This window comes from Dermochelys coriacea, chromosome 3, assembly GCF_009764565.3.
Source record: "Dermochelys coriacea isolate rDerCor1 chromosome 3, rDerCor1.pri.v4, whole genome shotgun sequence".
NCBI classification, from domain to species: domain Eukaryota; kingdom Metazoa; phylum Chordata; order Testudines; family Dermochelyidae; genus Dermochelys; species Dermochelys coriacea.
The window spans coordinates 55,716,224-55,732,982 of record NC_050070.1 but is presented as its reverse complement, the minus strand read 5'-3'; the positions used below and the strand labels follow the sequence as shown (position 1 = coordinate 55,732,982).

The window sequence follows — 16,759 nt, the reverse complement described above, 5'->3', positions numbered from 1 at the left end:
ACTAAAACCTCTCCAACGCATCATCAAGGATCTACAACCTATCCTGAAGGACGACCCATCACTCTCACAGATCTTGGGAGACAGACCAGTCCTTGCTTACAGACAGCCCCCCAATCTGAAGCAAATACTCACCAGCAACCACACACCACACAACAGAACCACTAACCCAGGAACCTATCCTTGCAACAAAGCCCGTTGCCAACTCTGTCCACATATCTATTCAGGGGATACCATCATAGGGCCTAATCACATCAGCCACACTATCAGAGGCTCGTTCACCTGCGCATCTACCAATGTGATATATGCCATCATGTGCCAGCAATGCCCCTCTGCCATGTACATTGGCCAAACTGGACAGTCTCTACGTAAAAGAATGAGTGGACACAAATCAGACGTCAAGAATTATAACATTCAAAAACAAGTTGGAGAACACTTCAATCTCTCTGGTCACTCAATCACAGACCTAAGAGTGGCTATACTTCAACAAAAAAGCTTCAAAAACAGACTCCAACGAGAGACTGCTGAATTAGAATTAATTTGCAAACTGGATACAATTAACTTAGGCTTGAATAGAGACTGGGAATTGATGAGTCATTACACAAAGTAAAACTATTTCCCCATGGTATTTCTACCCCCCACCCCACCCCCCCACTGTTCCTCTGATATTCTTGTTAACTGCTGGAATTAGCCTACCTTGCTTGTGACCATGAAAGGTTTTCCTCCTTTCCTCCCCCTGCTGCTGGTGATGGCTTATCTTAAGTGATCACTCTCCTTACAGTGTGTATGATAAACCCATTGTTTCATGTTCTCTGTGTGTGTGTATATAAATCTCTCCTCTGTTTTTTTCCACCAAATGCATCCGATGAAGTGAGCTGTAGCTCACGAAAGCTTATGCTCTAATAAATTTGTTAGTCTCTAAGGTGCCACAAGTACTCCTTTTCTTTTTGCGAATACAGACTAACACGGCTGCTACTCTGAAACCTGTCAATGATTACATGATCTGTTCATTCCATCTGGGGCACCTGGCATTGGTCAGTGTTGGAAACCGGATACTGGGCTAGATGGACCTTTGGTCTGACCCAGTATGACCAGTCTCATGTACCTTCCAGAGCCTTTCAACAACCCACTAGAATCATTCCTTTCTTGTCTAGAGTTTTATGCCACTCTAATGTAAATCCCAATCTAAGCCAGACAATGAAAAAGCAGAGAGACAGAGCATCATTCAAGTTTGAGGAAAACGAAAAACAGACAGCATACTTGGGCTGAGTTGCTGCCAATAATATCACTGCTTTCCCCAATGGCTTTGCATATACATTACAGGGGAATGGTAACAAAATACCCCAGCAGCTCCCCTGATAAGGGATCCCAAAGGAAGAGGAACAGAGAATGGTTTTGGACAACCAACGTATCTTCAGAAAGAAAAAAACCCGAAAACCCCAGTCTGACACTGTCCACCTTAGGACAACTAGGGACTGCAGTACAGTCAATAAACCCCTCATGGCAAACCATAGACAGATCTAAAAGAGTTAGCTTGGTCACCTGGCTTTTGTCCAGTGCTTGGAGATCATCAGCCAAAGCAATTAATACATACCCTTATCTAAAGGCAGACAGAAAGAGAGTGAGGAAATCTAAGGTTATCAAATTCAAAAAATTTCCTTGCTACTACCACCTCAATAAATCTTCCCTACAAAGGGAGTATCAGAGACAGTGATTCCGAATTTGCAGCTGAAGCAAGGAATATGCTCCTAGACCACAGGAAAGCTGACAATGAACCTAATACCTAGGATACAATTTCAGGTTCACTGATCGATTTGATGTAGTAAATGTTAATCCATTTACCACACTATGGTATCTGAGATCCTGCAGTATTTCCTATACTTAAGAGTGTTAAATTGTGAAACATCCAAATGCCCTCTCAAGGGACACATTGTAATTGTGGCCATTTATATGCTTACTCTCAGCTTTCCAACCGTGCTTCTGAAACTCCTGAATAGCCAATACTACTCTGCAGACTTTGAGGCAAAAAGTAACAAAGACGTGGTGACAACTTTTTCCTGTGTCTGGAGATTTACCTTCACACGCTGTATTTCAGCTCCTCTCACACTAGCAAAGTAACTAGCTTGTTCACTTCCTTTACAAACTCATTAAACCATATCTATTGAAATACCTCTCCATTATTTGTATTTATTAAAACAGAATGAAACAATATATTTTATAAGATTATTATGACTCTACAATAAGATTGTCACATACTGTGCATTTTGTTTAGTGTCTAGAGGGCAAATCCCAAACGTCTTACTCAGGAATAACTATGAACATAATATCCGTTAAGGACTGCAGCATTTGACTTCTAGTATTTTAATTTAAAACTTCACCATCTACTCCTAGTAACCATTAACAAAAGACTTGCATAAATATAATCAAATTGTTATTCTTTCTATGCAGTATAAAAGACAAGCTGTGCACAGTAGCCTCCTGTCACTGGTGACAATCTTTACCCTTTAAAATGTCTTGAACATAAGAGATACGGATACAGGAAATACCCTAAACTCAGTATAATGAGCTGTGGGAGGAGCTGGTATAGGCCTATAAAGAGGAAGTTGGTGGTAAGAGAGGCAGCAGGGAGGAGCTCTACAGTCACTCCCTAGAGAAGAGGGGACCTGGTTAGGTATAAGAAAGAGTGCTAGGGTGAGAAAAGTTCCTGGGATCCTGTCTTGGACTACAGACTCTGGCAAAGAGCCAAAAGGGGGAGGAGGGAAGGAAACTTCACTGGTAACCCAGAGGTGGGCAAGAAGATAGGGAAGAAAAAGGTAGGAAAGAACCCAGGGGCACAGCAACAAGGTTGAGCAGACCATAGTTGCTGAGCATAGGATCCCTGGGCTGGAACCCAGAGTAGTGGGCAGGCTTGGGTTACCCCGCCAACCACTGGGAAAGTGGCACAGATTGGGAAGTGGATTGGAAGACTGCTGAGAGTTTAAATGGACTGTATGGCCATTGGGTCTTTGTTACCTGGAAGGGGAGGACTACAGTGTCCTGGCTGAAGAGCCACGTCGCAAAAAGGGAGTAACTTGAGTCCAGAGACAGACAGACCGACCATGCAGTAAGCAACCGAAGAAGCGGGGGTCAGACTCATTGACAGCTAATTCCCAGATAAGCCACAAGGAGGTGCCCTACTGTGGAGCAGAAAACCCCGACAGCAACTTATTTACAAACATATAAATAGCTGTGGCATTATTCCAGAGCAATTGAAAAAACCCAAATGGCATCACGCAAGAACAGTGGAAAGCATAGCATAGCCACACTGTAGCTGAATGAGTCAAAAGTAAGTGGAGATCTTGACATTTGCTAGTCAGCTTAATCAGATACCTTCTAGTTTCCTGTAGTATGGGTACCAGTGTTCTGCTACTCACAGCATATCAGATCTATTTACATATCCTATCAGATGCGATGAACATGTAAGTCGTGTTGCATCTGATTAAACTGAGATGTTTGGAACTACATAATCTGCCACAATGTAAAAGAAGGTTTCAGAGTAGCAGCCGTGTTAATCTGTATTCGCAAAAAGAAAAGGAGTACTTGTGGCACCTTAGCGACTAACAAATTTATTTGAGCATAAGCTTTCGTTAGTCTCTAAGGTGCCACAAGTACTCCTTTTCTTAATGTAAAAGAAGGTGATTTAATGAAAAAGAATGTATTACAGACACTGTGGTTGGGCAACTGAGAAAGTATTTCTGGTGGCAGGTATCTGAGTTTCTGACCAGCTTCCTATATAATCCCATCATATCAAATTACAGTGACTTTACTCTCCTTACTGTCAGTCATCCTTTCAAATTAATTTATGAAATTTCTCTTTTTAAAAAGCAGCTCAATTGTTTAGAAAAAATATTTGAAAGTATTGAAAGGCTTCAAACAAACTGTTTTAGCAGAAAACCTGAGAAATATTATACATTTAACAAAAAGTACAAAAAGTAAATTGTGTTACGTTTTGCATTTTTCTACAAAATGAAGGTAATAATCAACAGAAAAGTTGATTCCCCTGAGAAATCATAATTTACATTAAACCATAGACTTCAAAGTCCCAGCCTGCATACCAGGAGGAGCCCACCTGATATTCTCCCACATCAGTCTGAAATTCTGCAAAGTTTAAATTTTCATTTTAAAAGAGTTTCAAGTTTTTTTCTGATTACGGAGATATATTTCTGAACGTGAATCTATGATCCTTCCTCACCATGCAGATAGACAGGATGAAAAACAAATTCTCTGAAAGTCTTGACCTGTCCCTATTAATATCAATAGGAGAATAACTCTCCAGCCTAATTATATTAAAATGTCAACATTCTTAAGTATTTCACTGCTAATAATTCCAGCAGTCATATCCGCCTAAATTGCACATCTATTGTAGCTGGATACAATGCACAGAGGGATTGGACAGAAAAGCCTACTTTTCTTTTTAAATATGTAAAGCTAAAAGCAGTACAGGCCTGCATAGCCATCCTCTTTCATGTCTGGGCTCACCCTTCACTTGAGTTCATTATCCATGGCCTAAAACAGGGTTGAAGGCAGAGGAGAGGGGAGAAGAAAAACAAAAAACAAAAAACAAAAAAAAACACACCACAGCTGGGCTTCCCCATCTTTGTCCCAGAGGCTGAAATGAGCTGTTCCCTGACCAGCAAACTGAAAGGAGGCAAGCAAGAAAAATAACTCTGACAGATTCTTTAGGCAACTTTGCCCTACAAGTACTAGGACCTGCTGAGCATCAATCCATAGCTATCATCCTGTTTCCCTTAATTTCACTGCTTCCAGTTCTGGCTGTTCCTTCACTCAGTGTAGCAGAGCAAGTGTAAGGAAGCTGTAAAGGGCAGCTGGGGACAGAAACGGTATGGAAAACACTGGTCAGGCACCTTGGGAGTGGGAGAAGAACTTCCGCTGAAATCTACAAACACTATCACCAACCTTATGGAAAGGTCCTATAGAACTGAACAGAACGTGATACACTTCCTGCAGGTTTATTTAAAATCACTTTATAGAATGTGATCATCATATCTCTGCTATAGAATTCTATAGGATAGTTCCACAGCGAAAAAGGATATTATTATTCTGATGTTTAGAATAATTAGTATATAAAATGAGCTGGATGACTTTTTTTGGCAAATAGTTTATTTGCCAAAAAATGTGGTTTCTGCCAACCTGAAATTGTTCATAAATTTGTGTCAACTTAGCTGAATAATTAAGACAGAACAAAAAAAATTCTGAGTTTTTTCAATAATATTGAAACAAAAATGTTTTGTTTGAACCTGATCTGAAACTTATTTTAATTTTGGGCATTTTTATAAAAGCAAAATGCCAGGAGGTGGAGGGGCGACGGAAGAAGGGAGGAAGCTACAGACTCATTCTCATTCTCTCTCCTCTCTCTGGCCTAATGACTATTCATCCTTTTTATGAATGACTATGAATTGCCACTGTGAATGACAATAAATAGTCATAATCAAGCCACAGAGAGCAAGAATGACAATTCACCTAGGATGTAGGAGATCCAAGTTCATGTCCCTGTTCCAGATATTATTTAACTAATTATTCACAGTGCAACAGCTTCAATAGGAGAAAGAAACCAGAATATACATAGGCCAATGGTTAGGACACTCTCCTACAATGTGATAGAGCCAAATTCAATTCGTTTCTCCTCATCAGGCAGAGGGTGAATTGAACCTGGGTCTCCTACACCCCTGAAAAAGTATCGTATTCACTTGGCTAAAAGTTATATATCTGCTTCTCTCCTCCCACCCGCCATTTTATCAATCTAGTCCTTTTTGTAAGAGTGCCTAAAATCTAAATGAAAAATTTCAGGTTAGGTCAAAATGAAGCTTTTCTTTTCAACTCTACTCCAAATATTTTCAACTTTTTTATTTGCCAAAAAATGTTGTGTTCTGTTCAACCAGAAATGAAAGGGTTTGTTATTGTTTGGAATTGCCAGTAAAGTGAAAAATCCATTATTCACTCTTTGAAGCATGTACTGTGGTAAGAATAGAGTACAAGAAACAGGAAATGAAGCCAGTAGAAGAAGAAACTGCGAACAGCTGGAGGTAGATAAGAAACTCACATACAAATTAACTCCACCCCTGGAAAGTATACATAGAAAAGAAAAAAAGAGAAGTGTGAAGAAAGAGTCAGACCAAGATGAGTCCAAAAAGAACATTAAAAAAAAAGCAGAAGGAAGGAGGACAAACTCTAAGAAAAAATGAGGAAAGAAACAGGTATGAATTCAAGGAGAATTTTATCTGAGGAAAGACTACAGAATCAGTATTTTATTTGCAACTCAGACTAATTTTAATCCATACAGAGCCAGACCCAACATCCAGGGAAATCAGTGGAAAGACTCCCATTAACTTCAGTGGGCACTGGATCAGGGTGGTAATAATGAAAACTTCCTCATTAGAAAAAGAGAAACAACTTCAATATCAGCACTATGGCATACAAAGGAATAGCATACATTTAATTCATTTTTCATCTGTTTGGTCTCTGCAATCAAGATGAGGTAAAACTTTAATAACTATGGTTTCTGGGTGGAAAGATTGTTACAAATGAAAACACCTAAAGACTAACATATATATAAGGGCTGTCAAGCGATTAATCACACAGTTAAACGATAACCATTTATTTAAATATTGTTGGGTGTTTTCTACATTTTCAAATATATTGATTTCAATTGTAACACAGAATACAAAGTGTACAGTGCTCACTTTATTTTTTATTACAAATATTTGCACTGTAAAAAAAGAAATAGTATTTTTCAATTCACCTAATATAAGTACTGTAGTGCAATCTCTTTATCATGAAAGTTATCATGTAGAATTATGTACAAAAAAACCCCTGCATTCAAAAATAAAACCATGTCAAACTTAAGAGTCTACAAGTCCACTCAGTCCTATTTCTGTTCAGCCAATCGCTCAGACAAATAAGTTTGTTTACATTTTATAGGAGATAATGCTGCCCGCTTCTTGTTCACAATGTCACCAGAAAATGAGAACATGCGTTCTCATAGCACTATTGTAGCTGCTTCGCAAGATATTTACATGTCAGATGCTAAAGATTCAGATGTCCCTTCACGTTCATGTCCCTTCATGTTTCAGAGGACATGCGTCTATGCTGATGACGGTTCTGCTCGATAACGCAAAGCAATGTGGACCGATACATGTTCATTTTCATCATCTTTTGCTGGTGGCATCTGACTCAGGTTAATTTTCTTTTTTTGGTGGTTCAGGTTCTGTAGTTTCCACATCTGAGTGTTGCTCTTTTAAGACTTCTGAAAGCATGCTCCACACCTCATCCTTCTCAGATTTTGGAAGGCACTTCAGATTCTTAAACCTTGGGTTAAGTGCTGTAGCTATCTCTAGAAATCTCACATTGATACCTTCTTTGTGTTCTGTCAAATCTGCAGTGAAAGTTTTCTTAAAATGAACAACATGTGCTGAGTCATCATCCAAGACTACTAGAACATGAAATATATGGCAGAATGCAGGTAAAATAGAGCCGGAGACATACAGTTCTCCCCGAAGGAGTTCAGTCACAAATTTAATTAATGCATTTTTTTTTAAACCAGCGTCATCAGCATGGAAGCATGTCCTCTGGAATGGTGGCTGAAGCATGAAAGGGCATACGAATGTTTAGCATATCTGGCACATAAATACCTTACCATGACGGCTACAAAAGTCCTATGCAAATGCTTTTTCTCACTTTCTGGTGCCACTGTAAATAAGAAGTGGGCAGCATTACCTCCCGTAAATATAAACAAAACTTGTTTGTCTTAGCAACTGGCTGAACGAGAAGTAGGACCGAGTGGACTTGTAGGCTCTAAAGTTTTGCATTGTTTGGTTTTTGAGCGCAGTTATATAACCAAAAAAAAATCTGCATTTGTAAGTTGCACTTTCATGATAAAGAGATTACACTACAGTATTTGTACGAGTTGAATTGAAAAATACTATTTCTTCTATCATTTTTACAGTGCAATAAAATTACAGTGTAATAAAAATAATATAAAGTGAGCAGTGTACACTTTGTATTCTGTGTCGTAATTGGAATCAATATATTTAAAAACATTGAAAAAAAATCCAAAAATATTTAATACATTTCAATTGGTATTTTATTGTTTAACAATGCGATTAAAACTGTGATTAATCACAATTAATTTTATTAAATCACAATTAATTTTGTTTTAGTTAATTGCGTGAGTTAACTGCGACTAATTGACAGTCCTAATATACATCTTTCTGTGGCATTATCTGAATACGCAGCTTAGTATATTAGTCAGTACCTAGTATTTAGCTTGGATTCTGTTAAAGATATTTAGGGATAAAGTATTATTTTACTTACCGAGTGTCTCTGATAAGAGGTGTGCTTCCCACTTTAAAACAGGTTTTTTCACCTCCACAAGATGCCTGTCTCAGAGAAAAGCTTTCTGCTAGATCAAAACCTGTGAAATGTGATATATTAATTTAGTCTACTCTTTGTTGAATGCAATTTTAAATCCTGGGGAAAGTATTGATTTTTAGTATGCTTGGTGCTTTTCTAGTCTATAGACTGACAGGCTATTTCAAATCCCAGTGCTTTAAGTCACAGAAATTTCCAGTTTGCATTTTCTCATAGGAAGGGATGTGAGTGTGAAATCCCTCAGCTCTTGACTTTTCAACCTCTGAGGAATGCATTGGCTGTTTTCTTTTACCATCTGAACTAATGAGAATAACTATGCTGCAGATCTACAGTAAGTCTGAGCAGTGAATGTTAAATCCAGACTAATTTTACAAGCAAGAATTAAAAAAAACAATTTATATGAATAGAACTTAAGCCAGAAAATTACAGAAATTTATTCTAATTTTAATAAAAACAATTTTTCTAATATTAAAGACAGCTTTAATTTAAAATGCTTTATTGTCTCTTTACAGTTAAAGCCAGCTTCAGTGGGGCCAGGATTTCACACAAGGTTTATAAATTTTAGATGCTCTATCTTGTGTGTTAAAGAAATCACTTACCTGAAACATCAAGATTTTCTTTGTAGATATGTCTACGCTGATGTCCATCTGGTCTCATTATAGGACACACTTTAACTACAAAAGAATACAGTATAACAGCTCTGATCAAACATTAGCAAATAAAAAATAAATCAGACAAAATTATTGTCATGCCAGTGAATTGCAAGGCAACATGAACAGAGTTCAATTTTCAATGTAATTAGATTACTACTAATATTCCTTCTTGTTTCTTTATATTTAGGATTATGAAATAAACCAAACTACCATATTAAAACAGTAATTACATTTTACTGTACAAAATATTCTCTTAATACTATAATTATAAACAGATAAGATGTAATCATGTTTTAATTCAATTATTTGTGATTAAAGCAAGCACATATTAAACTATTCAACCACTATGGGAAATAATATGACATTCTTACAATTTTTTTTCCCAGTCAAGAATACCATAAAACAGGATACCATATGCTTGGCAGGGGTGAGGGGAGGTTATGTGTACAGTAAACTTTGAAAAAAAGATTTTACAGCAGATGCTATTATGAAGATACAACAATAAAAGTTATAAGTATATGATGAATTACCCTAGCAACAGTTAAATATTATTTGCAGCGTAGAAAATAATCTCAAAATGTGGATTAACAAGATATTGTCATATTATATAAACAATATCTCATTGCTTGTCTCTTTAAAAGACTGTTACGAATTAAGCAGCTTTGCATTAGGGATTGTTTTAACTATGCATTGATGTGTTTACTAGAAACAAACAAGCACAGTATTCTAATATTTGTAATATAGTACACATGCAGAGGCTAAGTCTAACAGAGCGGTTACATTTAACAGCTGAAATCATAATAAAATAGGGTAAATTAGTTTAACAATTTGAGGAAGTATATTTAAAACTTTTAAGTAATAACCCTTCTTACTAGCTTGTCTCTAATAAGTAGTATTTAATTATGAGGGCCTATATATGGACTCCTACATTTCCAAAACCTTAAAATCTAATATCCATGAATTTTAACCCAACATTTATCATGTTGCAGCAGTTTTATGCTTCAGTAAAGACACACACATACACACTTTTTCAAGAAGTGGATAAAGACTAAGGTCAATTTTGTGCATGTTAAAACAGGGCTGTATCTTTTTACCAAACTCATGAAAATAGTCTCACTGAAGTCTATTGGGACTACTAGAGGGAAGGGAAGCAAGATTTTGTCCAGATACTCTGTTGGCATGCAATCCTATCTTGAGTTGAAGTGCCCAGAAAAGATTGCCAAAATAAGCCTGAAGTTTCAGCAATGGAGGACCAGGGGCTTTCCAACCTATCCATTCAGTGAAAAGAGAGGAGAAATTAACTAGCACTAATCTAGAAATAGTCTATATTTAAAGCATTTCCAAATATGTTGGAGACTGAAAGTTGACCCGGAAAATGGTTATACTTGCAATTGTAAAATGCCTGCAATATAACACTGACTCTGTAATAATACAGAAAATACATTCTTCCCCAAAAATCTTTGAATTCAACTCAATGTATAATAGTATCACATCTTTACAATTAGCTTAAGTGTCTAATTTGAAGTAACTAGTAAATTTATAGCTGGAAGATATAATTTAGATAAAAAAAATATTACCTCACAAAATGATTAATGAAACCAATGTCCTCTTCATTTCAGTAATGTTTAAACATAGATTGGGTGAAGGCAGTAATATGCATCAGATTCTGTCAAAAACCCTGTTTCATTTGTCTAAACTGCAGCTCACAATTAGAAAGCAAGATAATTTATGGGTAGATTTGTTTCAAATACATCAATTAATAGATATGTAAGAAGACATAGATACTATATTTATTTCTACTGTTCCTACAAAAGAACAAGAAGAATAAATCACATTAGAGGCAGTTTTTCCCAGGACAATATGCAGAATTGTAAGAGTCTTTGTGTTGCCATCTCAGTAGTTTATATGTAATCTTTCATCAAACTCCTAGTTGGCAATACAAGTTCATTCTCAGTTGTATTTATTGCGTAGTGAGTTCTCTGTTACCATGTACTTATTGTACTTCTAATACTCTGGCGGAAATATACACTCTAGAGCATAGAGTCATGTTAGCATTAGATTGTCAGTTCAGGGATAAGAACTGTTAGAAAATGTACAGGCCTGATTCTGCTCTCATTTACACCAACATACATCTATAACAACTCTGTGGCAGTGAAAGGAGTTACTCTGAATTGACACCAGCATAACTACTGTCCAGCAGCTTTAATTTACACTAGGGCAGAGGATCAGGGAGTTGCACCTGGCTCGCTCTGGCCCCTCTCCACTAAGTCCAAATGAAGATTCGAGCCTTAATTTCTCTGCTATCCTGCTGACTGAAGTTGTTCCTGAGATGCCTAAGACCATGTAATGCACCGGGGATGTATTTTTATCAAAGGCATAACAGTCATGGCAGGAAGCACAGCATACTAAGACCACATGAATGCTACTTTGCTGGTTGTATTCTGTATACCCACAAAAACTGAAAGAAATAGTGCAATTCTTCTTCTAGTTTGTGCTAAAAATGACCCCATCACCTCAATAGTATATTTTCCTAGACAGCTGAGCCAAGAGATTAGACTGTTAAGAGCAACAGCTTCCCCTACATATTCTTTTTCATACAAGGAGCTGACAGCCTTCAATTTTATAGACTGATACAATATCTGTTTATAGTAAGGAAGAAAGGTCCAGCATGATTTTTAACTATTGCTGACAATCCTAGCATTTGTATACACCACTTTTGTCATGGGTCAAACTAGACAGATTAGAAAACTAAATTAGACTACATAAAGACAACAATCAGGAAACCACGAGAATTCTTTACATTCAGCAAGGACATAAAAACTATGGCCTGATTCACTACTCAATTACATTACACCAGAGTAAAAGTAGCCGAGCAGAGCATTGCTTTGTGTCTAGTTTTAACTCCATGATTTCCATTAAAAGTAAATGGTAATGGCAAAGCTACCTGAAAAGAACACTGAAAATGTAATGTACGTACAATTCATAAGGCTATCCATCCACAGAATGGGTACAAAACTTAAATTATAGAAATTCATGAGTTCTACTAATTGAGTTTAGACTTGTAAATCAATAAAACTCTTTCAACTCTACAAAAAAAGTCTATATACTACATATATATATTCTCACATGTGAATCACAGATAAAACCTGAAGCTTTAATGCAAGTCTAAGATTAATTAACTTTCTAATGACATACAGTACAAACTTCAACTCCCAGTAATTTATAAGGCTGCATCTACACTTCAAGCTATGGGTGTGATTCCCCAACTTGCATACATGTACTAGCTGTAGCTTAATGAGAGTTAGCATGGAGTACAAACAGTAGCACAGCCATGACAACACCAGCAGTGGCATAGCTTAGCTGTGATGAGTATGTACCCACCAGTTTCAGGTGGGTTTGTACTCATCATGGAGAAATCATGCCATCTCTACCATTGCTCACGCTACTGTGACTACGCTATTATTTATACTCATGCTAATGTGTACGCAAGCTGGGGAATACACCCCTAGCTCTCCTAGTGTTAACACAGCCTAAGAGTTCAAGTCTGGCAATTTATACATTCAGAATGCCTAATGTATGAATCAACTCACTATAGTATTAACATCTTTTTATCTAATATTAATATATTGTGTTCTATAATGAGGCATTTTTCGTATCAGATTTAAAAATTGCATTGGAGTGTGCCCCTGAAATTATTAGTGGTGTTTGAGTCAAAATTTAGAGTCAACATTTTTCCGTAACATACTTCATGTCAAAGGCAGTGGAAATCCAGCTGGTCTTCTCCAGTATTGTTGGCAGCCCAGAACCTTTCATATGCCATATTTATCACAGGTCAGACAACAAAGCTTAGCAGCCCATGTTACAAAAAGGGTACTCATAGCAAAAAATTGGACAAGACAATCAGAATGAGACAGAACTATTAGCATTCAAGCAGAACTTAGAAATGATCACATTAGAACTTTCTAGAGTTGACTCAGTTCCATATTGTGAAAACACATGCTCCCAATAATCAAAAACTAGTTAAATCAACCATATAAACAAAATAAAAGAATTAGGAGAAAACTCTTCCTTGGTATATTTAGGTTTAACACATGGCTGTGGAGAACTTCATGAACTTCAGTGTGGTAACCCTATCCTCTCCCTTAGATTTATTATATTTTTAGAAGTAATCCCTTTCCTCCAGTAAATGGTGAGTACACCAGAAGTTCTGCACAAACAAAAACTGAAAGGGATCATTGCTGTGAATCAAACAGATGTCAGCACACTCAACAGGGCCTAAGGAACACTGCCTGAAGCAGGCCCAGAGTAATTTGTCACACTCTACCATTTCCTCTTTTCAGCACTGCCATTTCTTTAATTACAATAATATTAACTAATGAAATGAAATCATTTCCAAGACATATTCAGAATATTAAATGGAAAACAAATTTCTCCCCTTACCCTATTAATTCACACATGTAGCTTTACTCTTTCTTTTGCATGACTGATTTCCTGTATTTTTTTATAATTAAACTTAAGTGGGAACTCTCCCTCCATTTCAAAGCCTTCCACCAAAAAACAATAGCACAATTAGACTATACTAAAGGGGTTCTCAGGGTCCTGAGGCAAAATAGTATGGGACTTGTACAGAAGCAAACTCTATTGGTACAGCATAGCTTGAGTAGCGAGGTGGGTAGGGTCAAATGGCACAAGTACAAATGGTGAAACAGGATAGCCATAAAGAAGTGTCACTGCAAGGGCTGCCATGCAAGAATCTTGAGAGGAAGAAGCAAAAGCAAGAGCCCCATCCAGGATGAACTGACTGAGGAGAGAAAAAGGGAGTCACTTGGATTAAATGAAAGAAGAAAAAGCATAAAGAGTTTAGAGTTTCTCTCCTTTCATGTGTCCCAGCCATCCCTCATGGCTTAAAACAGTCTTCTGTGGCTGGCTTACATTTAACTGAAAAGCCTTTTACCTGACAAGAGGGAGTTGCACTCCATTTTGTTTTCAAATGTATTTAATTTAAATTGTACATATGTTCATGTTGATCATTTGAGCGTCTTCTGCAGCCCTTTTAAAATATTCCTTCCTCAACCCTCCAAATGAGGTAGCTGGATGTTCCCACAAACTACACTCCTTCAAATGGCAAGAGGGGATTACTGAAGGGTTATTAGAGGAGGTTTACCCTCCCACCTCCCAGGGTTTGATAATAATATACATACAAAGCTCTTAGCTTTTGCTGTTCTAAAAGTTCAAAAGAGAGTTTAGAACCCAAACTCAGATTCTCCACAATGTACTACTTGTACATTGCCCAATCACAATTATCTCTACTATTTATTATTTGTACTCCAGTAGCACTTAAAGGCCTTAATTAGGATTGGAGTCCCATTGTGCAAGGCACTAATCTTAAACACCTCGGGCCTGATTTTCAGAAGCGCTGAGCACACAACTGCTATTGCCTTCATCTGGTTTTCTAGCGGGTAGGCATCTCTGAAAATCAGTTCCTAATTGTTTATCTTTCTTTAAAAAAAAAAACAAATAAAAAAACCTTTTTTTGTTAGCGATGGTAGGCACGCTGAAGGGAATTGAGATGTGGGCCAACCCCAGGAAACTTCCAAGTCATTATTTGATGCAATATCATATCAGATGATCCCATTTACAAGCATACAAGTGATTTATTTCTCAGAGATGATGAGTTATAGTGACAGACTACAGAAGAAGAAATGGGACAAGAGATGGGGAGAAGCATGTTGTTTGAGACAAGAGAGCTAGATAAGAGATAGATGGCAAGAGGGAGCCAAGAAAGGAGGGGTGAATCATAGAAGTAATGCACCAAACTTTACTGTCACCATTTTGCTAGAATATTGTATTATCTCTCTTTTCCCTCTCCTCTGTTTATTTAGGGGCAAGGAACTGCCTTATTCTACCTTTCTGTGGTGCTTGGCATGCCTTCGGGGCTCTTAATAAATGCTTTCCTCAGATTAAAACACAGAATCAATAATACGATTTTGTTTAAACAGAGTTCTAGATTTTTCAAGCCCAGGACTGGACTCTTTTTGGATATGGGATACTAAAAACAGAAAATATCAGGGGACTACATTGCAAAATAGCAAGTGGCTAAACTGCTTCTAAAATATATATTCCTCTTTATCTAAAGGAAACAAAAACACTGCCTTTAGATACATCAGATATGGACTTCTTCAAAGAGACATGTTAAAACTGAGTGAGCTTCCATAACTTCATATACTTACGTGGTCCATTTACTTTCTATGCAGCATTATTTATTTGTTGAGCTGTGTCAATATTGAGACTTGTCCTCAGCCTTTTGACCGTTTCAAAAAAAAAAAAAAAAAGAGAGAGGTACCTGTCTTGTCCGTGGCTGCCATATAAATTGAAACAGGAAGGAGGAAGAGAATTGCTATCCAAAGCAAAATTATGCAGAATCCAATGTGCTTCATCTCCCCTTGGACACATGTGAAAAAATGACCACAGATCTGAAACAAAAAATACTCACAATGGGAACAATATCTTCTTATTCTCCCTTTCCCAGTCCCCCACAAAAAAACCACAAGGAAGAATTTATTTGTAAAGAAAAGAGAAAGTCATTGGTTTTACACAATGTGTATCATTTATCTGTGTTAAGGAAGCTCTGAAAAAGTTTTCAGACTAATCTGAATTTAGAATTGGGTGATAAATGTATTTCTTGGTACTTTTTTAGTTTCATGAGCAATTCATTTACAGTAATACTAACTCGGATATTATTTAAAAAGCCATTAAATTATCATTCATTAGAATGACTAGTTTCTTTTTTTCCCCCTCCTAGCTTTTTAGTCTTAGATATTTTAGTTTAACTGTTTGGTGGCACAGTGCTGCAGAATGACTGCTGAAGCAGTCATCAGAGTAACCGAGGAAAACTTATCAGTGCTTTTTCCCCCCGTCTTTTATTTAAAAACAAAATGGTCATATGAGACATTTTTCTTCTTTGCAAAATATGCAAGTGTCTAGGGAAGCCTGACCTTAGTTTGCAGTTTAAATCTTATTTAAAAAGAATGAAACTTGTCCAACAAAATATCTTTGTCTTCTGAACACAACAGTGGGCTTCTTCTAAACCAATTACAACTAGCAGGAAAGCATGAATTTAACAAAGCTCGGTGAAATGCAACAATAAATTATTATTCATATTTTTCTTAGAGAAAGCGTGATGTCCTGTAATATGAAGATGAACTGAAGAAAAATACAGCTGGTATGTCTGCTGCGGAAATTTATGATTATTTTTGTGCTGCAGTTTTCATCTTCATGATTATTCTGTCAGTCAGTGCAGTGCAGACAGTAACACAAAGTGAATATATGTCAAAAGAACATCATGGTGTAAGTTCCTGCACCTGCTTTACAAGAAGACTTCAATGCACTAGAGCTGAAAGCCTATGGCACTGAAATCCTGAAAAGCTCTTACAAATTAAACAACACTGTTACCAATGGCTAGTGCCGCTATCTCCCTCACCGTGCCGTAGCTCACGAAAGCTTATGCTCTAATAAATTTGTTAGTCTCTAAGGTGCCACAAGTCCTCCTTTTCTTTTTGCGAATACAGACTAACACGGCTGCTACTCTGAAACCGTGCCTACTGTATCTCTGTATGTTGATTCATCGCTAGTTTATTACTTCAGAAGACGATCAATCACTTATACAATCAACATGCCAGAGC

General features: G+C 37.0%; 1 protein-coding gene and 1 long non-coding RNA gene across 4 annotated transcripts in view; one reads left to right on the top strand and one right to left on the bottom strand.

The window, feature by feature from the left end:
- COL19A1 (collagen type XIX alpha 1 chain) overlaps nucleotides 1-16,759 on the bottom strand; it is a 345,729-nt gene that overhangs the window by 326,996 nt on the left and 1,974 nt on the right. Inside the window, exons 2-4 of the mRNA XM_043510441.1 lie at nucleotides 15,421-15,550; nucleotides 9,024-9,098; nucleotides 8,368-8,467 (exon numbers count right to left, since the gene is read on the bottom strand). Coding sequence (XP_043366376.1) covers nucleotides 8,368-8,467; nucleotides 9,024-9,098; nucleotides 15,421-15,514 — 269 coding nt within the window. The 5' untranslated portion in view covers nucleotides 15,515-15,550. The remainder of the gene's footprint in view (nucleotides 1-8,367; nucleotides 8,468-9,023; nucleotides 9,099-15,420; nucleotides 15,551-16,759) is intronic.
- On the top strand, nucleotides 5,693-16,598 carry LOC122459267. 3 transcript variants are annotated; one of them, XR_006279824.1, is made up of 4 exons: nucleotides 5,693-6,251; nucleotides 6,338-6,532; nucleotides 8,641-8,755; nucleotides 8,937-9,530. It is a non-coding gene; the product is annotated as an uncharacterized LOC122459267 (long non-coding RNA). The 3 variants fall into 3 exon arrangements; XR_006279826.1 differs by lacking the exons at nucleotides 8,641-8,755; nucleotides 8,937-9,530 and adding an exon at nucleotides 16,248-16,598 and having other exon boundaries at nucleotides 5,700-6,251; XR_006279825.1 differs by lacking the exon at nucleotides 8,641-8,755 and having other exon boundaries at nucleotides 5,703-6,251; nucleotides 8,937-9,429.